A 21,349-nucleotide genomic window follows, 5' to 3' on the forward strand; every position below is an offset into this window, starting at 1 on the left:
TTAATATATTAAGTGGTTATGATCAATTTTGTACCAAAATCTTTAAAAATAACTGAAACAAATTAATATTGAACCGGTAGACCTCTTCTTTCCATTTACCTCCTTCCTGGAGACACAATGGGCATTAAAAGTCACAGTTATATTTTTTCAACACAGTATTATAGCCTCAGGTGTTAAGACTTTCGGAATAAACGTACTGCGATTTTTCACAACGTAATGGTATTTATAATTCTGCGTTCGGAAAGCGTTCGTTATATTCCTACGCTTTGAAAGGTTTAAACACCCTATCATAACAAGTCATAATTGCTTCTCGTGCCCCGGACCAAGCGTGTGGTCCTTCTAACCTGTATTGGTACGACGAAAGCGGTCCAAAGTAGCATTTGTACCACAGAGCCGGGTCATTCCACAACATGGATAACAAGTTAGGTTTGGCGCCAATCATGGAGGATAGGGCATCCATGTAAGGTATGTAATCCACGTACCAAATCTGTCGATCTCCTTTGGTATACCTTTGATGGATAGCCTCTTGTACGACTCGGTTGTCCTTTTTCATGTCTTCGGGTGGAGGTAGTTTAGTTCGACCAGCGGTGACGGCAGCGAACCACCGTCCTTGCATTTCCATAGCGGGAAAAAGGGGTCCGAATGGAATGATGTAGCCAATGAAAGCTAAAGTACCATCTCCGTGGTCAGGTGGGAATACGAATTTATATAGATTGCAACCCTCAGTTGTCCAAAATTCCTCTAGGGAAATGTCCAAGAATGGTAACGTGGGCATAAATCCAGTAGCCAAGATAATACTGTCCAGTTCGGTTTTCTAAAAGTTTGAAACAGTAGTCAAGTTATGTCACATTGCGATTTTTGACTAACTATATCGTGAACAAAGGCAAATAGAAAAAGTAAAATGTGAAACAGTGCGGAGAACCTCTGAGCCAAGAGAAAAATATATTTACAGCTCCTATGCATTAAGGGAAAACTAACGCAGAAATGCTAGTACGAGTAGTACGAGGGCGATCTGAATTACATCGTACTTCGAAATCTATGATCACCAATTAAGTTACAAAATTAGTCAAACACCCCTATGCTTCAAAATCAAAACTAGTTTGATGAGAGAGGGGAGAAAAATAACGTCATAAAGTAGAACGCTTCCTGGCCGTCCAAAGAAGATTAAGAAATAGCTAGACTCCTTAGCATCGTAAAGAACACACTGGACAGACTTTAACCCAAACGACTCTCATTCTGATATCTTTGTTTGCCCTTGACGTTACTTACCGTTTCGTCTCCTTGAAAGATGATTCCATCTTCTACAACTTGCCCTACACCCTTTTTAATTTTGACATCTCCGATAAGTACTTTAGTCGGCAAATCATCGTTGAGTGTTGGTGTACTGTCAAACGGGCCATGGGCCGGCTTTACGCCATAAACGCTATGATCAAAATAGCTGTTGACATCTTTTAGCAGCAAATAGTCCAGAACAAACTTTGGGAAATAGTTAAAAGTTTGCAACATTTGGCGGGAAAGGATTTTCAAGTCGTTCGGTAATCCCCTTGCTCCCGAACGTTTGAAAAACCAAGCACCTTTTCTTGAACTTAGATATACCTGTGTATTATAAATACGAATGAGTCATTAGCTCCGACATTTCATGGGTAAAGACCAGAAATCGTATGAAAAGTCATTTTGTGTTTTCAAAAATTGAAGCTTTTTGGTTGGGGGTTGTTAGTAGAAAAAAAAATTATTGACGCCATGCTGAATTTCACAGCACTGTTTAAAGGTAGGAACATAGACATTAGGCTTAGTGCTGTGCGAGTACTCGATAAGATATTTTCTGAGACTCGAAAGTTTGGAGTATAGATACTCGAACCTGCTTTTGGAAGGCCTATAGAATTGAGATGTAGGCCTAGTAGTTATAAAAACTACTAGAAAGTCACTCTTATTGGTTATTAGACGAATGTTTGTGCTGATTGTTAGTATAGATCGTAATGGCAGTGTAATGTAAATAGAGTTGCAGCTCTTTTTTCAAAACAAATTTTCCAATTACCGTCTAAGACAATTTATGAACGAGCTCCGGTCTTATATGAATTTTTGACGTATAACGTATCGACTATATTTACCTCAGACGCCACACCACAAAGATCAACGGCAATATCGGCACCGGAATTACCAATTCCAATGACAACTACTCGTTTCCCCTTGAACCTATCGCTAGTTCGGTACGAAGCCGAGTGGATCACATCGCCATTAAATCCATTCATACATGGTTTTATCGGGGTATTCAAATGACCGACGCAAATAGCCACGGCGTCGAATTCCCCCTTGCTAATAGTAAAAGTGTCCAAGTCCTGGACTTCCACGGTCCATCTTTTAGAACTAGGGTCTTTACTTTCCCTGACTTTCAAGACTTTATGACGCAATTTAATATGTTTCATTAAACCAAAGTGATTGGCGTAGGATTCCATATAAACTTTGACAAACTTGTGAGGCATGAAATTTGGGAAATGAGATGGTGCTGGGAAATCGCTGAAACATGATATTTCTTTGCTGGAATTCATATGAGTGCAGTTGGCCACAATGGTGCGTTCATTCTCTGGGGTAACGTCATCCCGGTAACGCCATAGTCCACCTACACCATCCGATAGTTCGTACGCAGTAACATCCAGACCTTCTTCCAGACACGCTTTTATTGTAGCAAGACCAGCGGCACCTGCTCCAATGACAGCAACCCTTTTCGTCATTTTCATGTAGTTTTCTTTCCTATTTGTTATATCAGGAATCCATTAGCAAATAGAAATCATACGCGGGTTTTGAGGGGTTATCATTCTGACGTCTTTCTAAATGTGATTTCATAAGTCAACGCCAGTTCAGTAACCTGAGCAATGTTCAACGAGCAGCTAGATTAAATGCTCGGGAGGCACAATCTATATCTATATAAATCAAAGTCCTGACTGACTGATTGACTGACTGACTGATAATCAACGCCCATCCCAAACCGCTTGCCCTAGAAGGCTGAAAATTTGCAGGAACGTTACTCATAAGTAGTAGGCGCGTACTAAGAAAGATTTTTCTAATCCGCCGCCATCTTAAAAAATGGCGCCCAGAAATGTAAAACAATCTTCTCTATGCAACAAAGTCCGCGCGTTTCAACCGATTTCGCAAATATTTAGTACACTGGTTTCCTTTAACCTATAGACGGGCTGAATGGTCTTTCGGGTTCGATTTGTCTCCATCTTTTTAAATGGCGGCCAAAAACTTAAAAACCCTTCTTTATGGAATAATGCCCGCGTGAAAAGTAATAAAAATGTTCCCACGGGCTGACGGGCAACGCCGAGTGCCTTCGGTCTTAGGGTGCTACAAAAATATTAGTCATCAGTAAAAATCTACCCATTCTTTATATCATTTTGATGGAAGTTCTTAGTACACGCGAGTGACGCCGCGGGTAACAGCTAGTTTATTATACATAATGACATAACCTTATAAGGTATGTTCCATAAGAATGGAAATAATCAAACTCAAGCTTCAAGCACTGTGAAATTTATACGAATGAAAGAAGTGTAAGGAAGACAATTTACGAAGAAAAGGCCGACATTAAAGTCACCACGTTAGAATAGACACTAAATTTTTATAGAAAACTACACCATTTTCTAAAGAGTACTCCATTATGTTCCATTGGTTCTATAGAATATATACTAAATTTCTCTAGAGTACTCCATCTTTTTCTATAGAATATAACCCAAATATCTATAGAGTACTTCGTAATTTCTTGTAGAATACACAATATTTTTCTATATAATACTCTAACGATTTTTTTATAGAATCGGTAGATAGAATTACAGAAATTATCTGTAGAAACTTGGCCCAAAAAGAATATCTATAGCAATTTAACCTTTTGGTTCATTGCCTAAAATATACCCTAGTTCTATTTTTTTTAAAGATGCTGTTTCCTGGTTTTTCTATAGAATTTTTTTTGTAGGGGCAGTAGTAAATACTAACACTACCCTATTTCTTGCATTTGATCTCTTAGTAATTTAGCTAATTTTTAATAGCAAATCTGTTTTGTTCAATTTTAAATTCGTTGACAAAACTCATAATAGACCAACCCAAAAATTCTTACCTCTTGAATGAAGTATGTGAAGAGATAGAAAAATACGTTACGAAGCTCCCAGATCAGAATCTCTCTATGGTCGTGTTAACCGCAGAAAGTGGAACAGTAGTTATTGAATGAACACAGTATGAAGAAAACGTGTTCAATCATGCCCGATTACGTTTTACGAAAAGCTTGTTAGCCTTCAAAAATTAGAATCTATTAATAAACAATAAAGCCGTTATCGAAATCTTGTCTTTTAATCCCACATGATAAACTAGTATCTAACTCTTTATAGTAGAAATAGGACCTTAAAGTTAAAACGAAGATAAACTATCTAGAAGTTTTCAATAACATAACGTTTTTGTCAATGAAAATCAGAAGTTTTATCTATTGCATGAACAAAGAAACGTAATTGACTAACTTTGTGAAGGTTATTCAAAGGGATAGGCCATAATGATATGAACGAATTGACAATTCCATTAATTCCATAAAGCTGACCGTACATGTTTCAACAATTTGGGCAATGTTAATCGTATTGGCAGTTGACATTGATATCAAGCCCCGGTGCTAGTCTTAACTGATGATGGGATCTAGAGTTACCAGAAATTGGACAGGGGACACTTTGGGTAGAACCCTTAGGAAAGAAGGAGAAACAAAGAAGAACTTGTATCAAAGTCCAACTAAGGTTGCTGACTCAAGATGGAAATACTTTGAATGCGAAGCTCTCGAATGGTGAACCTGCTGGAGATCTGAAGAAACTATGGGATCTGGAAACAGTCGGAATCATAGATAACACGGAAGATTGTTCTAAATGCGAAGAATCCAAGAAACACTTAGAAAGCAACGTAGTTTTTCACTGGAAGACGGTATCAGGTGAAGTTACCATGGATAAACGACATGGAAGGGGCCCTATCACTAAACTAAAACAACGCATGATACGGACGATTGATGAGTTTAGGACGTCGATTAGAAAGAGAACCGGAACTTTCCCATGAATATCTGGTTTTCGAAGATTTCTCTACAGAAGGAATCAAGGAAGAAGTAAATGAAGACAGTCCAATAGATTGGCATCTAGTCTATTATCTACCGCATCAGCACAGATAGACTATCCACGAAACTTATATTAGTTTTTGACGGATCGGACTTAAACCCAAAGCTTTATGACAGATTCAGAACGCACAAAGTTGCACTAATGGCAGCGGGTTTTCCTCCATCGCATCTGAAGGACGTGATGCAATTCGATTCCTATGGTTTCAAGAACCACCAATTACCGATCAGCCTCGGAAGGTGAAGATAATGTAATCTATACTCGAGTCGTATTTGGTGTCACATACAGTCCCTTCCTTATTGTGGTAACTTCAGGCATCACGCAAAAAAAAAAAAGATAAGTGGTGAAAATTAGTTATTATTATATTTATTTTAAAAAATTAGTTATCTTCCTTTTCACCAAAATTTCATTTAGCGAAAATATGCTAAACCTATCGAGAGCATCAAATAGTAAAACAAACACACTTTTACCATTGTGTCTTTATCTCTTAGTTACATCGCAATCGTCTATTATCTATACATTCTTTATCAATGACAAATACTGTATAAAAACTTAGGAAAGTGTTCGTTATATTCCTACGCTTTGAAAGGTTGTAACACCCTATCATAATAAGTCATAATTGCTTCTCTTGCTCCGGACCAAGCGTGTGGTCCTTGTAATCTGAATTGGTACGGCGCAACCGGTCCAAAGTAGCATTTGTACCACAGAGCCGGGTCATTCCACAACATGGATAGCAAGTTAGGTTTGGCGCCAATCATGGAGGATAGGCCATCCATGTAAGGTATGTAATCCGCGTACCATATCTGTCGTTCTCCTTTAGTATACCTTCGATGGATGGCCTCTTTTACGACTTGGTTGTTCTTTTTCATCTCTTCGGGTGAAGGTAGTTTAGTTCGACCAGCGGTGACGGCAGCGAACCATCGTCCTTGCATTTCCACAGCGGGAAAAAGGGGTCCCAGTGAAATGATGTAGCCAATGAAAGCTAAAGTACCATCTCCGTGGTCAGGTGGGAATACGAATTTATATAGATTGCAACCCTCAGTTGTCCAAAATTCCTCCTGGGCAATATCCAAGAATGGTAACGTGGGAATGAATCCAGTAGCCATGATAATACTGTCCAGCTCGGTTTTCTATTTGTTTGAAAAAGTAGCGATTTTTTGACTAAATGTATTGTTAACAAAGGCAAATAGAAAAAAAGATAAAAAAGTGACGCAGTGTGGAGAACCTCGGAGCCAAGAGAAAAATATATGTACTGCTCCTTTGCGCAGAAATAATTGCACGAGTAGTTCGCAAGAGATCCGAATTTGTGCATACGAAAACTAATATTATTAAGATACAAAAGTAATCAAAAACCCTATTGCTTCAAAAGGGAAACTATTTTTATGTGAAAAGGGGGAAAACTAACGCCACAAAGCTGCCTGGCCGTCCATAGAAGATTGAGAAACAGCTAGACTTGACATAGCAAAGATCACACTGGACAGACTTTAATTGCTACATCCAAACGACTCACATTCTCTTTAATTTGTTTGCTTTTGACCTTACTTACCGTTTCGTCTCCTTGAAAGATGATTCCATCTTCGACAACTTGCACTATTCCATTCTTAATTTTGACATCTCCGATAAGTACTTTAGTCGGTAGATCATCGTTGAGCGTTGGTGTGCTGTCAAACGGGCCGTAGTCCGGCTTCACGCCGTAAACGCTGTGGTCAAAGTAGCTGTTGACGTTTTTAAGCAGCATATAGTCCATAACAAACTTGGGCAAATAATTAAAAATTTGCAACGTTTGGCGGGAAAATATTTGCAAGTCGTTCGGTAATCCCCTTGCTCCCGAACGTTTGAAAAACCAAGAGCCTTTTCTTGAATTTATATATATCTGTGTATTATAAATACAAATGAGTAATTAGCTAGAACACATCGTGGGTGACATAAAGAATCCACATAAGACCAGAGAACGTATGAAAAGTCATTTTGAGTTTCTTTAAAGTCAAACTTTTTCGTTCGAATTATTTGAAAGAAAGAAAAAATAATAATAATTCAAACTAGTATATTGACGCCATTCTGAATTTCACAGCACTGTTTAAAGGTGGCGCTCCTATCGTTGAGCGAAGTAGTTCTTAAAGTATTGACCGCGATCGACGCTGTTTACCTTCGTTAGTAATATTTCAGTGTACCTCGTCGAGTGTAGAGGCGCCACCATTTATTCACCACATCACAGATCACAAATGTGAAGGGTGTCTGCCACAAAAGAGGGTATAAAGAAGGGCAGTTGAAGCTTGCAGCTCTAGCAAGGCGTGTCTACCACCAAAGATGGTATAAAGATGGGCAGTTGAAGCTTGCGGCTCTAGCAAGGCGTGTCTGCCACCAAAGAGGGTATAAAGAAGGGCAGTTGAAGCTTGCGGCTCTAGCAAAGCGTGTCTGCCACCAAAGAGGGTATAAAGAAGGGCAGTTGAAGCTTGCAGCTTTAGCAAGGTGTTTTGGAAGTTCCCGCTTTTTTTATTTATTTGTTATATTTTCCTTCTAATATCCGGTTCACCGTATTTCAACCAATAAGAGGGCAGAAAAAGATGCGTGCGCACACCGGAAGCTTAGAGATAAACTTTCAAAGCGAGAACAGTACAGCCAAGCCTTCTACTCCCCCTATTTATACGCTCTTTGCTGCCACCGAGACGTATTCAACTGTTCCTCTTGTATCTCTATGGTGAGGAACGTTAATGAAGATATGTAATTTTCTTGGTATTTCAGGGTTACTAGGAAAAACCAAACTAACTTATAATGCGGAAGAAACGAGACGTTTTAGCTTAAGCTATTCTGTAATCGGATCGCAAAACGTTACTTGCCAATATGGCTCTGATATGAGCTAATCCTGAATAGAACAAGGAAAAAGTTCAGATGGACTTTGGCCACTATACCGCCTAAGATTATTTTTGAACGTGCTTCGGTCTTTTTTGACGACATTTTTATAGGTATGTCCGGACGAGGCAAAAATTTGCGCCCGCCAAGTTAAGTACGCGAGCGTTTGTCTCATTCAAAATTACAAATGTCGTTTATAACAATATTTCCAAAGAAACATATAATCATACAAAATTTAATTAGTGAATATTTAACGAGGCACCCAGAATCAACTTGGGTGGTTTTTAAACACTCTTCCTGCAGTTTATCCATTGGATGGACTTCATTAATCGTTTCTTCGTCATTAAACTCAAAATGATTAGCCTTATTATCAATAAAAACGGTGGCGTTAGTGGAGTACTTGGACTAGGCTCTCTTTTTATTTGATGGAACAGACCAAAATGACGAATTTTCCAAGTCACGGTAGGCCCAACTAGCCCGCTGATTGGATTTACGCTGGTATGATCGATATGTCCTCTGTCGCCACTCGCACCCGGCGTACTCAACACGAATTATTAGTGGAGACAGGCTATTTTGTTGGCGTTCTTAGCGAGCGTCACGTACTTATTTTGGCGGTCGAACAATTTTGCCTAGTGCGGACATACCTTAACTATATTTACCTCAGACGCCACACCACAAAGATCAACGGCAATATCGGCACCGGAATTACCAATTCCAATGACGCCTACTCGTTTCCCCTTGAACCTTTCGCAAGTTCGGTACGAAGCCGAGTGGACCACTTCTCCTTTAAACTTATCAAGACCATTAATACATGGTTTTAGAGGGGTATTCAAATGACCACCGCAAATAGCCACGGCGTCGAATTCCCCCTTTGTAATAGTAGAGGTGTCCAAGTTCTGGACCTCCACGGTCCATCTTCTAGAATTAGGGTCTTTACTTTCCCTGACTTTCAAGACTTTATGACGCAATTTAATATGTTTCATTAAACCAAAGTGATTGGCGTAGGATTCCATATAAACTTTGACAAGCTTATGAGGCATGAAATTTGGGAAATGAGCTGGTGCTGGAAAATCACTGAAAGATGATACTTCTTTGCTGGAATTCATATGAGTACAGTTGGCCACAATGCTGCGTTCATCTTCTGGGGTAACGTCATCCCGGTAACGCCATAGTCCACCCACACCGTCCGATAATTCGTACCCAGTAACATCCAGATCTTCTTCCAGACACGCTTTTATTGTAGCAAGACCAGCGGCACCCGCTCCAATGACAGCAACCCTTTTCGTCATTTTCTTGTAGTTTTCTTTCCTATTTGTTATATCAGGAATCTATGAGCTAATAGAAATCATTGTACCCCATATCTCCCAATTTAATTTTACGCGTGTTTCATGGGGTCATAATTCACGTTTTTCATTGGTTGGTATTCCGTTATATTCCTAACGCATGGACAATAAATTATTCTTGAGGCAAAATTTATCATACAAAATGATTAGTCTAGCTCCTCCCTCAAGTCCCGCCTAGATACGTTGATAAAATGTCTACATAATTTTTCCTTTTAGCAGAGAGCAAGAGAAGTGAACATCAAAGCGGGATAAATGAACCCTGACTCTTCCCAACATCAGAACAAGCAAGGTTACTAAACCGAATCACATAAGCGATAAATAGTTTCATCATCATTACTCTATTAGTTCTATATTTTATACAGAATTAGGAGTTGGAATCACGCTAATTATCTCTGGAAACTTGGCCTAAACCGGAATAATTTCTAAAGAAATCTACCCTATAGAATATTTTTGTACGTGCAGTAGTATAAACATCGTCGTGTATAATTTGATCTCTTGGTAATTTTAAATTCTAGTGCAATAGCGAATCTGTTTGTTTAATTTTAAATTCGCTAGGTAACAAAACCGTTCATAAAACAAGCCCCAAATTCTTACCTCTTGAATGAAATATGTGACGAGATACAAAAATAAGTTTTGACGCTCCCAGATGTGGAATCTTGCTACGCGCGTGTTAACCGCGGAAAGTGGAACAATAGTTATTGAATGAACCCTCACTGAAGATTTCGAGCAACAGTATGACGAAAATTAATTTCGTCATTCACCATACACTTAATAACGTTTTACGTACAAGCTTTTCAACCTTCAAAAATTATAATCCCTTAATAAACAGTGAACCTTGTCATAAAGCCGTTATCGAGACCTTGTCTTTCAATCCTACGCGAAAAACTATTATCTAACAAGTGATTATAGAAATATGACAGCATAGTTAAACAAAGATTAACTATTAAGATTATATGTCACTGAAAAGTATAGTCTTCAGTGACATATAACCTTCATGTCAATGAAAATCAGAAGTTTTATCGTTCGTATATGAACCAAGAAACGTAATTGCCTAACTTTGTGAAGGTTATCAAAAGGATTGACCATAATAATGTGAGTGAAAATGGAAATTACTAACACTATCTAACTCAAGTTACTATAAAAACCTTAAAACGTCTCTTGTTGACTTGTAGACTTGGAATTGCTTTTCGTTTGTTGACTTGTTGTAGACTTGGCTGCTTTTCTCTTGTTGACTGACTTGGTTGCTATACGAATAAACAAAGACAGTTCCATTCTTGCAAAATTGACACCCCTAACCTAACAGTATGATAACAAGTTTAAGGATAATAATAAAATTCGTTAATAAGCATAATAACAACCCTCAACGACGACCACTTAAACACGTACACTTCAATATCTAGAATCAGAAGGTATAAAAAAATCTACCACGCACATACTACTCTAGCTTCATATACGCATATTCCAGCAACTAAATAAATAGAAGAAACTTGAAGATGTTTCGCCATCAACTACCACCACCTATTTGATACATTTACCAGAGTGACACCTTAACGTGCAGTACTCGCGTGATATAGGCACTTCACCAATACAACTTGGTAGCATAGTAATATCTTATTTTATAGTAAAAAAGCATAGCGAATTATATACGGAACTCTATCTGCCACTCACACTAAGAGGTCGTAAGCAAGAAAAAACTGGTTCCGAAAGAAATCAGGAACAGTTTAATAGCCTCATAAGGACGGACAAACAATGCTAAAAATTCTGCTATCACAAGTACGAAATTTTAAACTACTTGTACACTACCAACACTACTTAATTGTTATCAAGATAAAATTCACAATTTCTTCTTTAACCAAAACATCATGCTGAAAATGCAAAGTGTGTTTGTGCCACGAGTTATGTACTGTCACAGGTCGCAATTCGACACTATACTAGTCCCCACTAAAATTTGAAGTATCCATGAAAGCGCGTGCACGCGCTATAGACCATTCCATTAAATACATGTAGAGAAACCAACGCACAGGAGGTAGACCGGAGTCTTGGGTCATTTCCTTCGCACACAGAGGCAACAACAGATGGAGCCAACTCGCTCTGCCTCCAGCGGCGCTACTTGTCTTGAGAGAAATAAGGCGGCCCTTCTGTAGGTAATCTATACATAGGCTTTTTCAAATACGACAAACACACGCCGCCAACTTTATCGTATATATGAGTTGTATAACACACATAGCTAAAAACTGTAAACACAATTTAAATAGAGTTGGATACCTTTAAAAAAATAAACATCCCTATAAATTAAAGCCGTCGTAATCGGGTCTTATCTGTAGACCACTTCCCTAGAATATCGCTAAAAGTCTGATTACTCGTTTCCGCTCAAGGCCTTAGGCCTCAAAAGTAGCGTGAAACTAAAACCAATGGTCAGGAAATATGAGGGAAAGAATCTTGTTAAAAAATATTTCCAAACGCAAAAAAAAATAGGTACAAATATTTGGAGATATTAAATATTTTTGACTTAGTCGAAGTTTTTTATAGATTAGCATCAAACTTTAGCTCTTTTATTGAGAACACATTTGATTAGACACCGAAATTGCAGAGCTTGCTCATGATTTTTATATATTTTTTAATTAAGTTCCTCTTTTCAAAGTAAAACCCAACTTGTTATTTTTTGGATTTATTACATAGTTTAAGCCAAATTAGTATTGCATACGAGCATTTTAGCCCTACATCTTCATACAAAAACACAGCTTTTATCGTATAAAATAATATTATTCCAGAAAAAACTATATTTTTTATTATAAGGAATTTAAATTTTTGGCTGGGCTCAATGTTTTGCGCAAATTAAATGGGGGACATCTATAAAATTGATTATCATATAAATTATTCCCAAGACGTTTCACTAATTGTGTAATTCAAAATCCATCACAATGTTGAATGCTCAATATTTAGAAATAAAAAAACTTTATTGGACAAATATATTGATTACCTTCCCCATGCCTTATTCAGTTAGATTGAATATATTTTTGTCACAATAAAAACGTTGATGTTGAGTCCATAGACCGCGTACAACTTTATTGTCCAAACATTATGTATAAAACGTCAAATACACAGACTTTAATGTTATTCGAATGCGAAATATATTCAGTTGTTTGAATAACATTTTGTGTAATAAAAAACTCATTCCGTTTTTTACGCAAATATTGTCCAAAATTTACCGCAAATGATGTTTCATTTCTTAAAAAAATATTGTGGCATTATATTTGAACTTTGCACAACTGTTAGTCTGGATAGCGTTTTATTTATACTTTGTAACTTAAACAACGGAACGGGCCCCAAGTTTTTTTGCGCCAATTATTGAGCGTGTAGGGTCTTCTTAACAAATCGGTCAGATCAACAAAATCATAGATACTTTCAAATTGTCGGTCCCTTCGGGGAAGTTTCACCGTAATATTCAAACCTCGTACACCTCTTTAATTATTTTAATTCCTTTTTCGTTGATATTTGGCACGGAGTAGTTTTACAGGAGGGATAATAAATGTTTTATCTGAAGCGCTTTGCACTACTGTAAAGTCTCATTAAATATTATTCCACGGTGGCAGCCAGTGGAAAACGGCATAGAATGATTAATATCTGATAGGGGGAGAACCGATCGGACGGCTTTTAAATATCCGAGAAAATAGACGATATCATTTACTCGGATTTAGCCAGATGCTTTTTGGTTGCGATTGAAGACGGAGTAATTTGCAACATGTCTGCTAAAGTAATTTCGAAAATATTTTATTTTTATTATTAGCACAGCTTCCTTGAAATTATTGCATTTGTATATTTATTTGAGAAATTTGTTTGTTCTTTATGAAAAGTCACAGTTCGTTAGCGAATATTTCAGCATATTGATTGGTCACTTGAAATATTTTTAACTTTGATTTTAAATAGCCAATTGAATGCCGTGCCGCTGTTCTCTGGGCACCCAATACCGACTTGGTCATCGAAACGGTAACTGTTGCGCCACCGAAAGCCAAAGAAGTTCGCATAAAAGTAAGATCGAAAAATTTTAATTTATGCCTAAATATTACGCTTTTATAGGAAATGTATTCTTTGTATCTGTTGAATAAAAACCCTAACTAATCATATAACTAACAGATATTCCTCTAAACTGAAATTGTATAAAGTGTTAACAATTTTTGTCATTCGCATTCAAAGAAGTTAAATTAATAACAAATAATCTGTCAGATGTGTCAGTTGAGACCCTTTTGTTAATCCAGGAAGAATATAAGAATTTTTTTTCAAAGTGGCCTTGAAATGTTTGATTTGCGAAAGACTTGAATTGTAACACTTTAAATTTACATAGAATTAATTGCTCGAATATCTATCTTCCTCTACATTGCCCTTGAACCTCTTAGCTTGAACGATAAGTGCTAGATTAAGATATGTGGAAATCTTTTGATACAATATTCATATCTTAAAGCAAATAAATAAAATCAGAGATAGATTTAATTTTAGAAGTAGGAATGGAGAACGGTTAGTATTCACTTCAGTCCGACTCATAGCCCAGTATAGAGCCCCTCCCTCCAACACCTAACGAAAAGTTTAAATTATCTTATTGACTCGCTTAAACTACGTTTCGATGACGTTGCTGAAGGGGACGGCGAAAAATACGTAATTGCTTTTACCTCTGTCCGTCTGTCGCTATGACCCGCCTCTTCTTTCATACCCGCTTCCCGCGGAAGGGGTCCGGGACGCGCGCCCAGATTACGCTGTTCCCCATTCCTACTTCTAAAATTAAATCTATCCCTGATAAAATTTGAAATGCCTTTGCTTACTTTTTAACGCGTCCGCGAATTAACATACTGTGTGGAAGAGTTCAAACGAATATTCATTTTGATTAAAGTGTCTCGGAACTGCCGACGGGAAAATTATCAGTATGAAAAATATCAGACTTGTGAGAAAGCTTTTAAAGCTATAGTAATATAAGAAAACGGATCTGATTTCACCAGTTGTTATTATTTATTATAATATTGGATATAGTAAGAAATACTGGTAGGGCCTAAATAAAACAACATTTTTGCGGCGCCTTACAAAACTAAACAGACCTTTAAATAAGAAAAAGAATTTTATTCTCATGAAATTAGAACAGCTTTAAACGTTGTTTCTGATCTGGTTCCACTTGCTGAGCCAGATTTGTGAGATTTAATATTCCATCTTTGAGAAAGCTTTAATCTTTGATTGTGATTTAACTATTTCAATGTAGGTTTTGTTTTCGGGTATTTGCTTTTCGGATGTGCATGCTCAAGTAGGAGGGTTTGAACAAGCCGAATACCCGCTGATACCTGGCCATGAGTCCGTCGGCGTTGTTGAAAGTATTGGAGACGAAGTTACCACTGTCAAACCAGGTAAACTAAAATATTACTTTGAAGATTTCACAGATATCGCACAAATTTTGAGGCTTAAAAACTGTTTATAATATACAGGGTGTTTCTAATAAGTCTGCCATAAATTGAAGGGTATGTTTTCCTAGGGTAAAACTTCGTGTCAAAGAACACGGGGTCTACAACATTTGATTAGGGAGATACGGGCTCAAAAACATAATCCCCTAAAACAAGAAAATAGCCACTCATATGGAGTAATTAGCTTTACTTTACCAGCGTACGCCCACTTTAACCCATTTATTAGTACGCTTTTGCTAGATAAAGGTTCAGTAACGTTCTGAGATTGAAGATTATACTCCACATCTGCGACTATTTCCTAGTTTTTAGGGGCCAGTAGTAGGGAGCCCGCGTCTCCGTAACTGTGTAGAGCCCATGTTGACACTTTTGACTCAGTTTGAACCAAGCAATACACCCCCCTAATTTTATGGCAGACTTATCAGAAACACCCTGTATATACTTGAGAAAGTCGTTTGTTTGTGAGTTTGCTCTTTACTAACATTCACATTTCCTTAGCGAATTTGATGATCAAACTATAGGTTGAAATCTGTTACTATAGGGGAAGGTTTTGGAAGTGTTTTAGTTTAGGTCCTCAAGGTTGAGACATACTCAGAAAATTCTTCATGGTTTCGAGTCCCTTAAAAAACCAGGGCAATGACGGTTAGCTTAGCTAGTATACAGGTGTTCCAATAAGGATGGTATATGACAGTAGGTTCAATGGTGGATTTTGAGTCGAAAATGTTTTATAACGTATTCCTCTACGGGAAACCCTAAACAAATTACGTGTTTACAGTGTCTCTTAGGGTAAAATGTCATAAAACATTTTCGACTCAAAATCGCCCATAGAACCCACTATGCTTCGGTCATAGAACTCTTTTCGGAACAACCTGCCATTTGGTTTACAGAATTATTACTGGCAATAAGTGATATCTAGTTTACTAGGGAGAAGGTATAAATTCGCCACATTTCCAGCTTTATCTCCAGTCCAAACGTAGGTCCGGAGTTAATCCCCGCCTCTAAATTATAACTAGCATCTCATTGGTTCTTGAAAACTCACGTCAGCGTGACGCGAATGATGAAAATTACCTATTTTTCGACTGAGGAGAGGCGAAATAGCCCGGCCACCTTTTACGTCCCCCCCCCTTGTATTTTGAAAGGGGGACTGGGACTATGGCGCGCGAATACTTAGGCATCTTAAACGATATCACTTCTTGATACTGGCTTTAATGTATACGGATTTTTTTTTTTTTTTTACTTTTATGTAATGTATCTAAGATTTCAAAAATCCTTATATGATAATAAAAGCAATTATATTTTTAGGTGAAATAGTGATCCCAATTTGGTGCATTGAATGTGGTGAATGTTCCACTTGCTCGAAGAAGGACTTGAAACGAAATGCGTGCGAACGAGTAATGTTAGTTATCATTTAAAATCTCTGCTATATGTCCACCTGCAACTAAAATATTTTTTGGCCTAAGATAGACAACTATATAAATAAGGGTTTTTTGATTGGTGTTTGTTCAAGCCAACTTTATAAGTTTAACACGCATACCAAGCGCCCTTTGTATAAAAAAGTACAACTGAATTTATTTTCAAATTTAAGCAAATAAGCCAACTTTGTTCAAGAAACCTTTATGGCCTATAGTACTTAGTCAATAGTACATACATGTTATATTTGACATCTATTTGATGAAACTGTTTTTAGCACGCACGGATTTCGTGGCGTCTATTTTGATGGCACCAAAAGGGTCACTTGCAAAGGAAAAAAAGTTGGTACTTTCTGCTTCTGTGGAACCTTCGCCGAGTATACCGTCGTTCCCGAAGTTGGATTAGCAAAAGTAAACTCTTCATTTTTCGTCTCTCTAATTTCGTGTCAGGCCCTTGACTGACTGACGTTATTTTAATAACCATTTTAATCGAAAGATCAAACCTGGAAATGGTCTTGAAAAAATTGCTCCTTTTGGATGTTGCGTGCCGACTGGTTATGGAGCCGCTAGATATACCGCTAACGTCAAGGAAGGTTCGACAGTCGCCATTTGGGGCTTGGGAGCTGTGGGCCTTTGTACCGTCTTGGGAGCCAGAGATTCAAAAGCTGGAAAGATCATCGGAATTGACTTGAATTCCGCCAAGTTTGATATGGGTCAGTCTTTTTGAATAATTAGACAAAGATACGCTTGCATCTTATATGCATTTTAGAAATTTGTTTTTTATGCTTCCTCTTTATGCACAGTCACAAAAGACTCACAATTCCTTACCGAATTTGACCAAAATGCATGTTGTTTTTGCAACCCTAGGGTAAGATATAATAGTGGTTTGGTTGAGTTCCACTGGGTCGGTCCACGAACTCTGAGCCACCATGCCTGTTTAGAACGACCGATTCTAGGCCCGTAACATTTAAGTTTTATGAATAGCCAGTAATTAGGCATCGTTTATGGAGTAATGGCAGTACTACGTATGCAAACGTCATATCCTTCTATCTCTTAGCTCAATGTCATCCCCCTACAGGGCGCGCACAGTATCCCCTCTTATAAATGCGCGACCAGAGAGAGGGATACAAAGTCTACACCCCTCTCTACCGCCACTAGTCTATTTGAATTTGAAAGTCGTAAAAAATATTCATGCATATATTTCATAATGGGGTGGTCCAAAGGCTATTTTCGTGAATTTATAACACTACTAGTAGTGTTAAAAATTCCTACTTCTACAAAGAATCAGAAGTGTTTAATACTTCTTTGTGTTGTTATATAGCTGCCAAATTCGGATGCACCAAATGTCTGAACCCAAAAGAGTGTCCAACTAGAAATACCAAGGATCAACTTGATGATATCACAAGCATGTCTGGCATTGATTACGCCTTTGTATGCGTTGGAAGTCGAGCCGCTGCGGTAAGTTTCCATTTCACTCGGATTAAATTTTATCGCAATTCTTAAAATTCGAAACTTGATATCTCTTATTATTGGTTAATCTTTAAGTTGGAGGCCATTCACTGCTGTAGCCCAAATGGGGGCGAGGTTATCATAGTTGGGCTCGTCGAAGGCGATGTTGCTGTTGATCCGAACCAGCTTATCTTCGGAAAAACTCTCAAAGGATCATGGGGAGGCGGTATGATAATCTCGTTTAAATTATCAAATATTCCTGTTTATTCGAAAACCATCCAAATTAAATCAAAATTGAATTTTGAAACCAATGTGATAAACTAGTATCCTGGGTCCTTAACCCCTGAATGTCACCACCCATCGGAGAGTCAATCAACAAATTGAAACACCCTATACAGTGTGTGTTTCTGATAATTCTGCCATAAATTAAGGGGGATGTTCTTTGTGCAATTTTAAATCAAAAATGTTCTATGATAGTTTGCCGTCCGGGCCACTGTTTTTGAGTAATGATTTCAGTGTTTTAGGGATGACTCCTTAATTACATTTATAAATATCAGAAAGTTGAAACACCCTGTATAATCTCATCATCTATAACTTACTATTGAGCCTTCACAAGGGGATATAATTAGTACTATGCCTGGTTTTACTAGCATAGCCCAAGGTAAACTAAATCCCTAAAACCCCCGAGTATTAAAGACCCCAATTTTGTCTCTTAATGGTTTTTACTTGTGTAACCTGAGAGATTTAACGAAAGAAGCCAACTAAGGGTCATTTTTTTTGCGAAAATTGATTTGCATGTTGGGAATGAGGAAGTTATCTAAATTATTAACGAAAAATCTAATTAATTAACTTTTTTATTCAATGCTAATAGACTGCCACTTCAGGGAAGATATTCCTAAGCTGGTAAATTCTTATTTTTCGGGAAGCTTTCCAACTGACGATTTAATCACTCATAGTTTGCCTTTTGAGAAAATAAACGAGGGTTTTGAATTACTGAAGAAAGGAAAGAGGTAAATGAAATAATTTACGCAACGTATTGTATTGAGTTGGCAAAAACACCCAAGCTTATCATATTCCTGTTAAGTTTTCCGCGTCTTTTATTTAAGGCGAATAGAAAACGTGTTTTCGTGAATATTACACTACAAAAAATCATGGTTAAAATTCAGTTAAAGGGTATGAGAAGCTTCGTTTGAAAAACCTCTGATTTATATAGCAAAAGATAGAATTAATTACTGTGAATTCAGAAATATCAAGCTTTTAATTCTCCGATTTCTAATTATTTGGCAATATGCATTTGAAAATGCTTCATATGAAATTATTTAAAATCCACTTTTTAAAAGTCTTTAAGAAAGGCTACAACGTTTTCTTGTTTTTGACGTCACGCACGCGAGATGGTGCCACTCTCTCCGCTATCAAAGCATAGACAGAGCACGAGACGGGTATAGCTCGCGCTCGCTCTCGCTTGTATAGGTTTGCCCGTGTGATGTCATAAACCAACCGAACAAGCTGACAAGACAAAATAATTTATATATCGAAGCTGAGTTTTCGTGATTTTCCAATGGATTTTAAAAATAGAAACTTTGGTTCAATTATATTAAAAACTTTATATTTTGAAAGTAGAGACTTGAAAGTGTAATATAATACCACTTTCGTGCTAAAATATGATATGAAATTGTAAATTCCCATACCCTTTAAGGTTATCGGGGCCAGGTATAGATTTAATTTTGGAAGTAAGAATGGAGAACAGAGTAATCAAAGTCCCGGACCCCCTTCCACGGGACGGAGGGGTATGAAAGAAGAGGCGGGTCATAGCGACAGAGGTAAAAAGGAATTATATAGTTTTCGCCGTCCTCGTCAGCAACGTCATCAAAACGTAGTTTAAGCGAGTCAATAAGATAATTTAAACTTTTCGTTAAGTGTTGGAGGGAGGCGCTCTATACTGGGCTATGAGTCGGACTGAAGTAAATACTAACCGTTCTCCATTCCTACTTCTAAAATTAAATCTATCGCTGTCGGGGCCTAGTTTTTTTTTTCAACGAATTTGTTTCCTTTTTAATTGACAGCGCTAAATTGATTATTTCACGTAATCATGACGTAATCTGTAATTGGACTCTTATAGTGATTAGCACCTCGGATCTTGCTGGTTTAATATAAAAATAAGTTAATGAGCCGTATGATCTGAAGGCGTGTGGATTATGTCTCTAAGAGAATATAACAGCTTAGATTAAAACATATATTTAGGACATGGATAAGAAATTACTATAGTCAGAAGCATGAGTTAATAATATGTTAGCTCCCTAACTCATGTCAGAAGTAATATGAGACTATTAGTACTGAGGTAACCAAGTTCTTCACTTGGCGAAAGTGAATATTCTTGATAACACCACCGGTTGGCCCTCTGGTAGCGGTTTCTGAATTTTCCCTCCAAAACGTGAGACGCTCGTGGCGGTAGACGGCCGAACTAGATTCAAGCACCCGCGTCCGTGTTCCGAGGCTTTAGGCTGAGGGAAAGGGGTGGGAAATGTTTTGGAACTCTATCAATTTTTTCTCTCTAGTGTAGGCGCGATGGAAGCGGCATAAAATCCTCAAATTTGCTCACTAGTGCCAGGATCTACTACCAATGCTAGAGCTCTTTACTTCTAGTCTCTTCTTACTTCTGCTATAGTTGATAAAAATATTGTTTCCGGTGGTAAACAAGCAGCCTCAGCATTATAAACACCAAGCTGGAAATAATAAGTAAACGGACATATAAACCTACACAATATACTCCATTACATAATTGTAATTATGATGTCTTGCGAGCGTTAAGCAATATCTTGCGGCCGAAAGTCGAAGACTGCCAACATTAAGATAATAAAACCGTGTCTTTATAGCTTCATTAAAGGGAGGGTGAAGAGGAAAGTTAAGTGATTTTTATCTATTCTTCTACTAATTATAAGACCATTCTGCATAGTGAATATTCCAGGAAATATCTCCCAATTATTTTAAAATTCAAATTAGGTTCAGGTTTTGTAGATAATTTGTAATAAGGACCTCCGACCAATAGCGTAACGCCCTGCCTTGCTTTCCTGTTAACAAAAGTTCCGTTGTACGCTCTACATCTCGCGCCACGATTTTCACATCGCGAGAAACATTTATTAAATCTCGCGATAAATTTCATTCAGCATGGAGCGTGCCACGAGAATTGTGTTAACAAGAAGGCAGGGCGTCACGCGATTGGTCGGATGGGCTTATTTTAAAATCATTCGGGGATATTTCCTGGATGTTTCACTATGCAGAATGGTCATTTATAATTAGTAGAAGAATCGATAATAACCACTTGATTTTCCACTTCACCCTCCCTTTAACGCCGTAGTGCATTATTTTTCAAGGGTGTTGTATTAATCATCCAAAAACTCCATTTCTTGAAGTTAAAGCGCCTTAGGACAGTCAAGGCTTAATTATTTTACTTTAATTTACTGTTTTCTGATTTTAATAAAATTTCTTTCCTTATAGCATCCGCACTGTATTAAAATACTAGTTTGGACAGACAACCTTCAAAACGATGCCAAGTTATGATGATCAGAAAAACTAAGATATTTCATTATCTTAATTTATTAAAGTTCAAATAAAATTCTCTTTATCTCGAAGAAGGATGTCTATGAAACGTTCTTAATTAGGGTTTCGGTTCTGTTTCATTTCTATTGCGTAATAAAGTTACAGTACATTTCCGTGATCCCATTTTCGTTTTCTATTCA

General features: G+C 37.5%; 3 protein-coding genes across 5 annotated transcripts; 1 reads left to right on the forward strand and 2 right to left on the reverse strand.

The window, feature by feature from the left end:
- Window positions 1-21: 21 nt before the first annotated feature.
- On the reverse strand, window positions 22-4,297 carry LOC149713499 (flavin-containing monooxygenase 5-like). 2 transcript variants are annotated; one of them, XM_089843873.1, is made up of 4 exons: window positions 4,106-4,297; window positions 2,109-2,748; window positions 1,270-1,596; window positions 22-814 (listed from the first exon to the last, which is right to left on the reverse strand). In XM_089843873.1, the coding sequence occupies exons 2-4, from the start codon at window positions 2,733-2,735 to the stop codon at window positions 260-262; spliced, it is 1,509 nt and encodes a 502-aa protein (XP_089699999.1). In that variant the 5' UTR covers window positions 2,736-2,748; window positions 4,106-4,297; the 3' UTR covers window positions 22-259. The 2 variants fall into 2 exon arrangements, with proteins under 2 accessions (XP_089699999.1, XP_089699993.1); XM_089843867.1 differs by lacking the exon at window positions 4,106-4,297 and having other exon boundaries at window positions 2,109-3,444.
- A 1,173-nt stretch (window positions 4,298-5,470) lies between these two features.
- On the reverse strand, window positions 5,471-10,973 carry LOC149713500 (flavin-containing monooxygenase 5-like). 2 transcript variants are annotated; one of them, XM_089848560.1, is made up of 5 exons: window positions 10,107-10,973; window positions 9,914-10,032; window positions 8,636-9,284; window positions 6,673-6,999; window positions 5,471-6,256 (listed from the first exon to the last, which is right to left on the reverse strand). In XM_089848560.1, the coding sequence occupies exons 3-5, from the start codon at window positions 9,263-9,265 to the stop codon at window positions 5,702-5,704; spliced, it is 1,512 nt and encodes a 503-aa protein (XP_089704686.1). In that variant the 5' UTR covers window positions 9,266-9,284; window positions 9,914-10,032; window positions 10,107-10,973; the 3' UTR covers window positions 5,471-5,701. The 2 variants fall into 2 exon arrangements, with proteins under 2 accessions (XP_089704686.1, XP_089704694.1); XM_089848568.1 differs by lacking the exon at window positions 9,914-10,032 and having other exon boundaries at window positions 10,465-10,973.
- Window positions 10,974-12,918: 1,945 nt separating this feature from the next.
- LOC149713501 (alcohol dehydrogenase class-3-like) lies at window positions 12,919-21,327 on the forward strand. Its single transcript, XM_089848580.1, has 10 exons — window positions 12,919-13,073; window positions 13,247-13,348; window positions 14,562-14,703; window positions 16,057-16,150; window positions 16,442-16,574; window positions 16,660-16,876; window positions 17,485-17,621; window positions 17,709-17,838; window positions 18,484-18,622; window positions 21,108-21,327. Exons 1-10 carry the CDS (start codon window positions 13,062-13,064, stop codon window positions 21,130-21,132), a joined length of 1,131 nt encoding a protein of 376 aa, XP_089704706.1. The 5' UTR covers window positions 12,919-13,061; the 3' UTR covers window positions 21,133-21,327.
- Window positions 21,328-21,349: the final 22 nt, after the last annotated feature.

The sequence above is a fragment of the Phalangium opilio genome, unplaced genomic scaffold (assembly GCF_054372755.1).
Source record: "Phalangium opilio isolate 3A_F unplaced genomic scaffold, DU_Popi_V2 ptg000009l_1, whole genome shotgun sequence".
NCBI classification, from domain to species: domain Eukaryota; kingdom Metazoa; phylum Arthropoda; class Arachnida; order Opiliones; family Phalangiidae; genus Phalangium; species Phalangium opilio.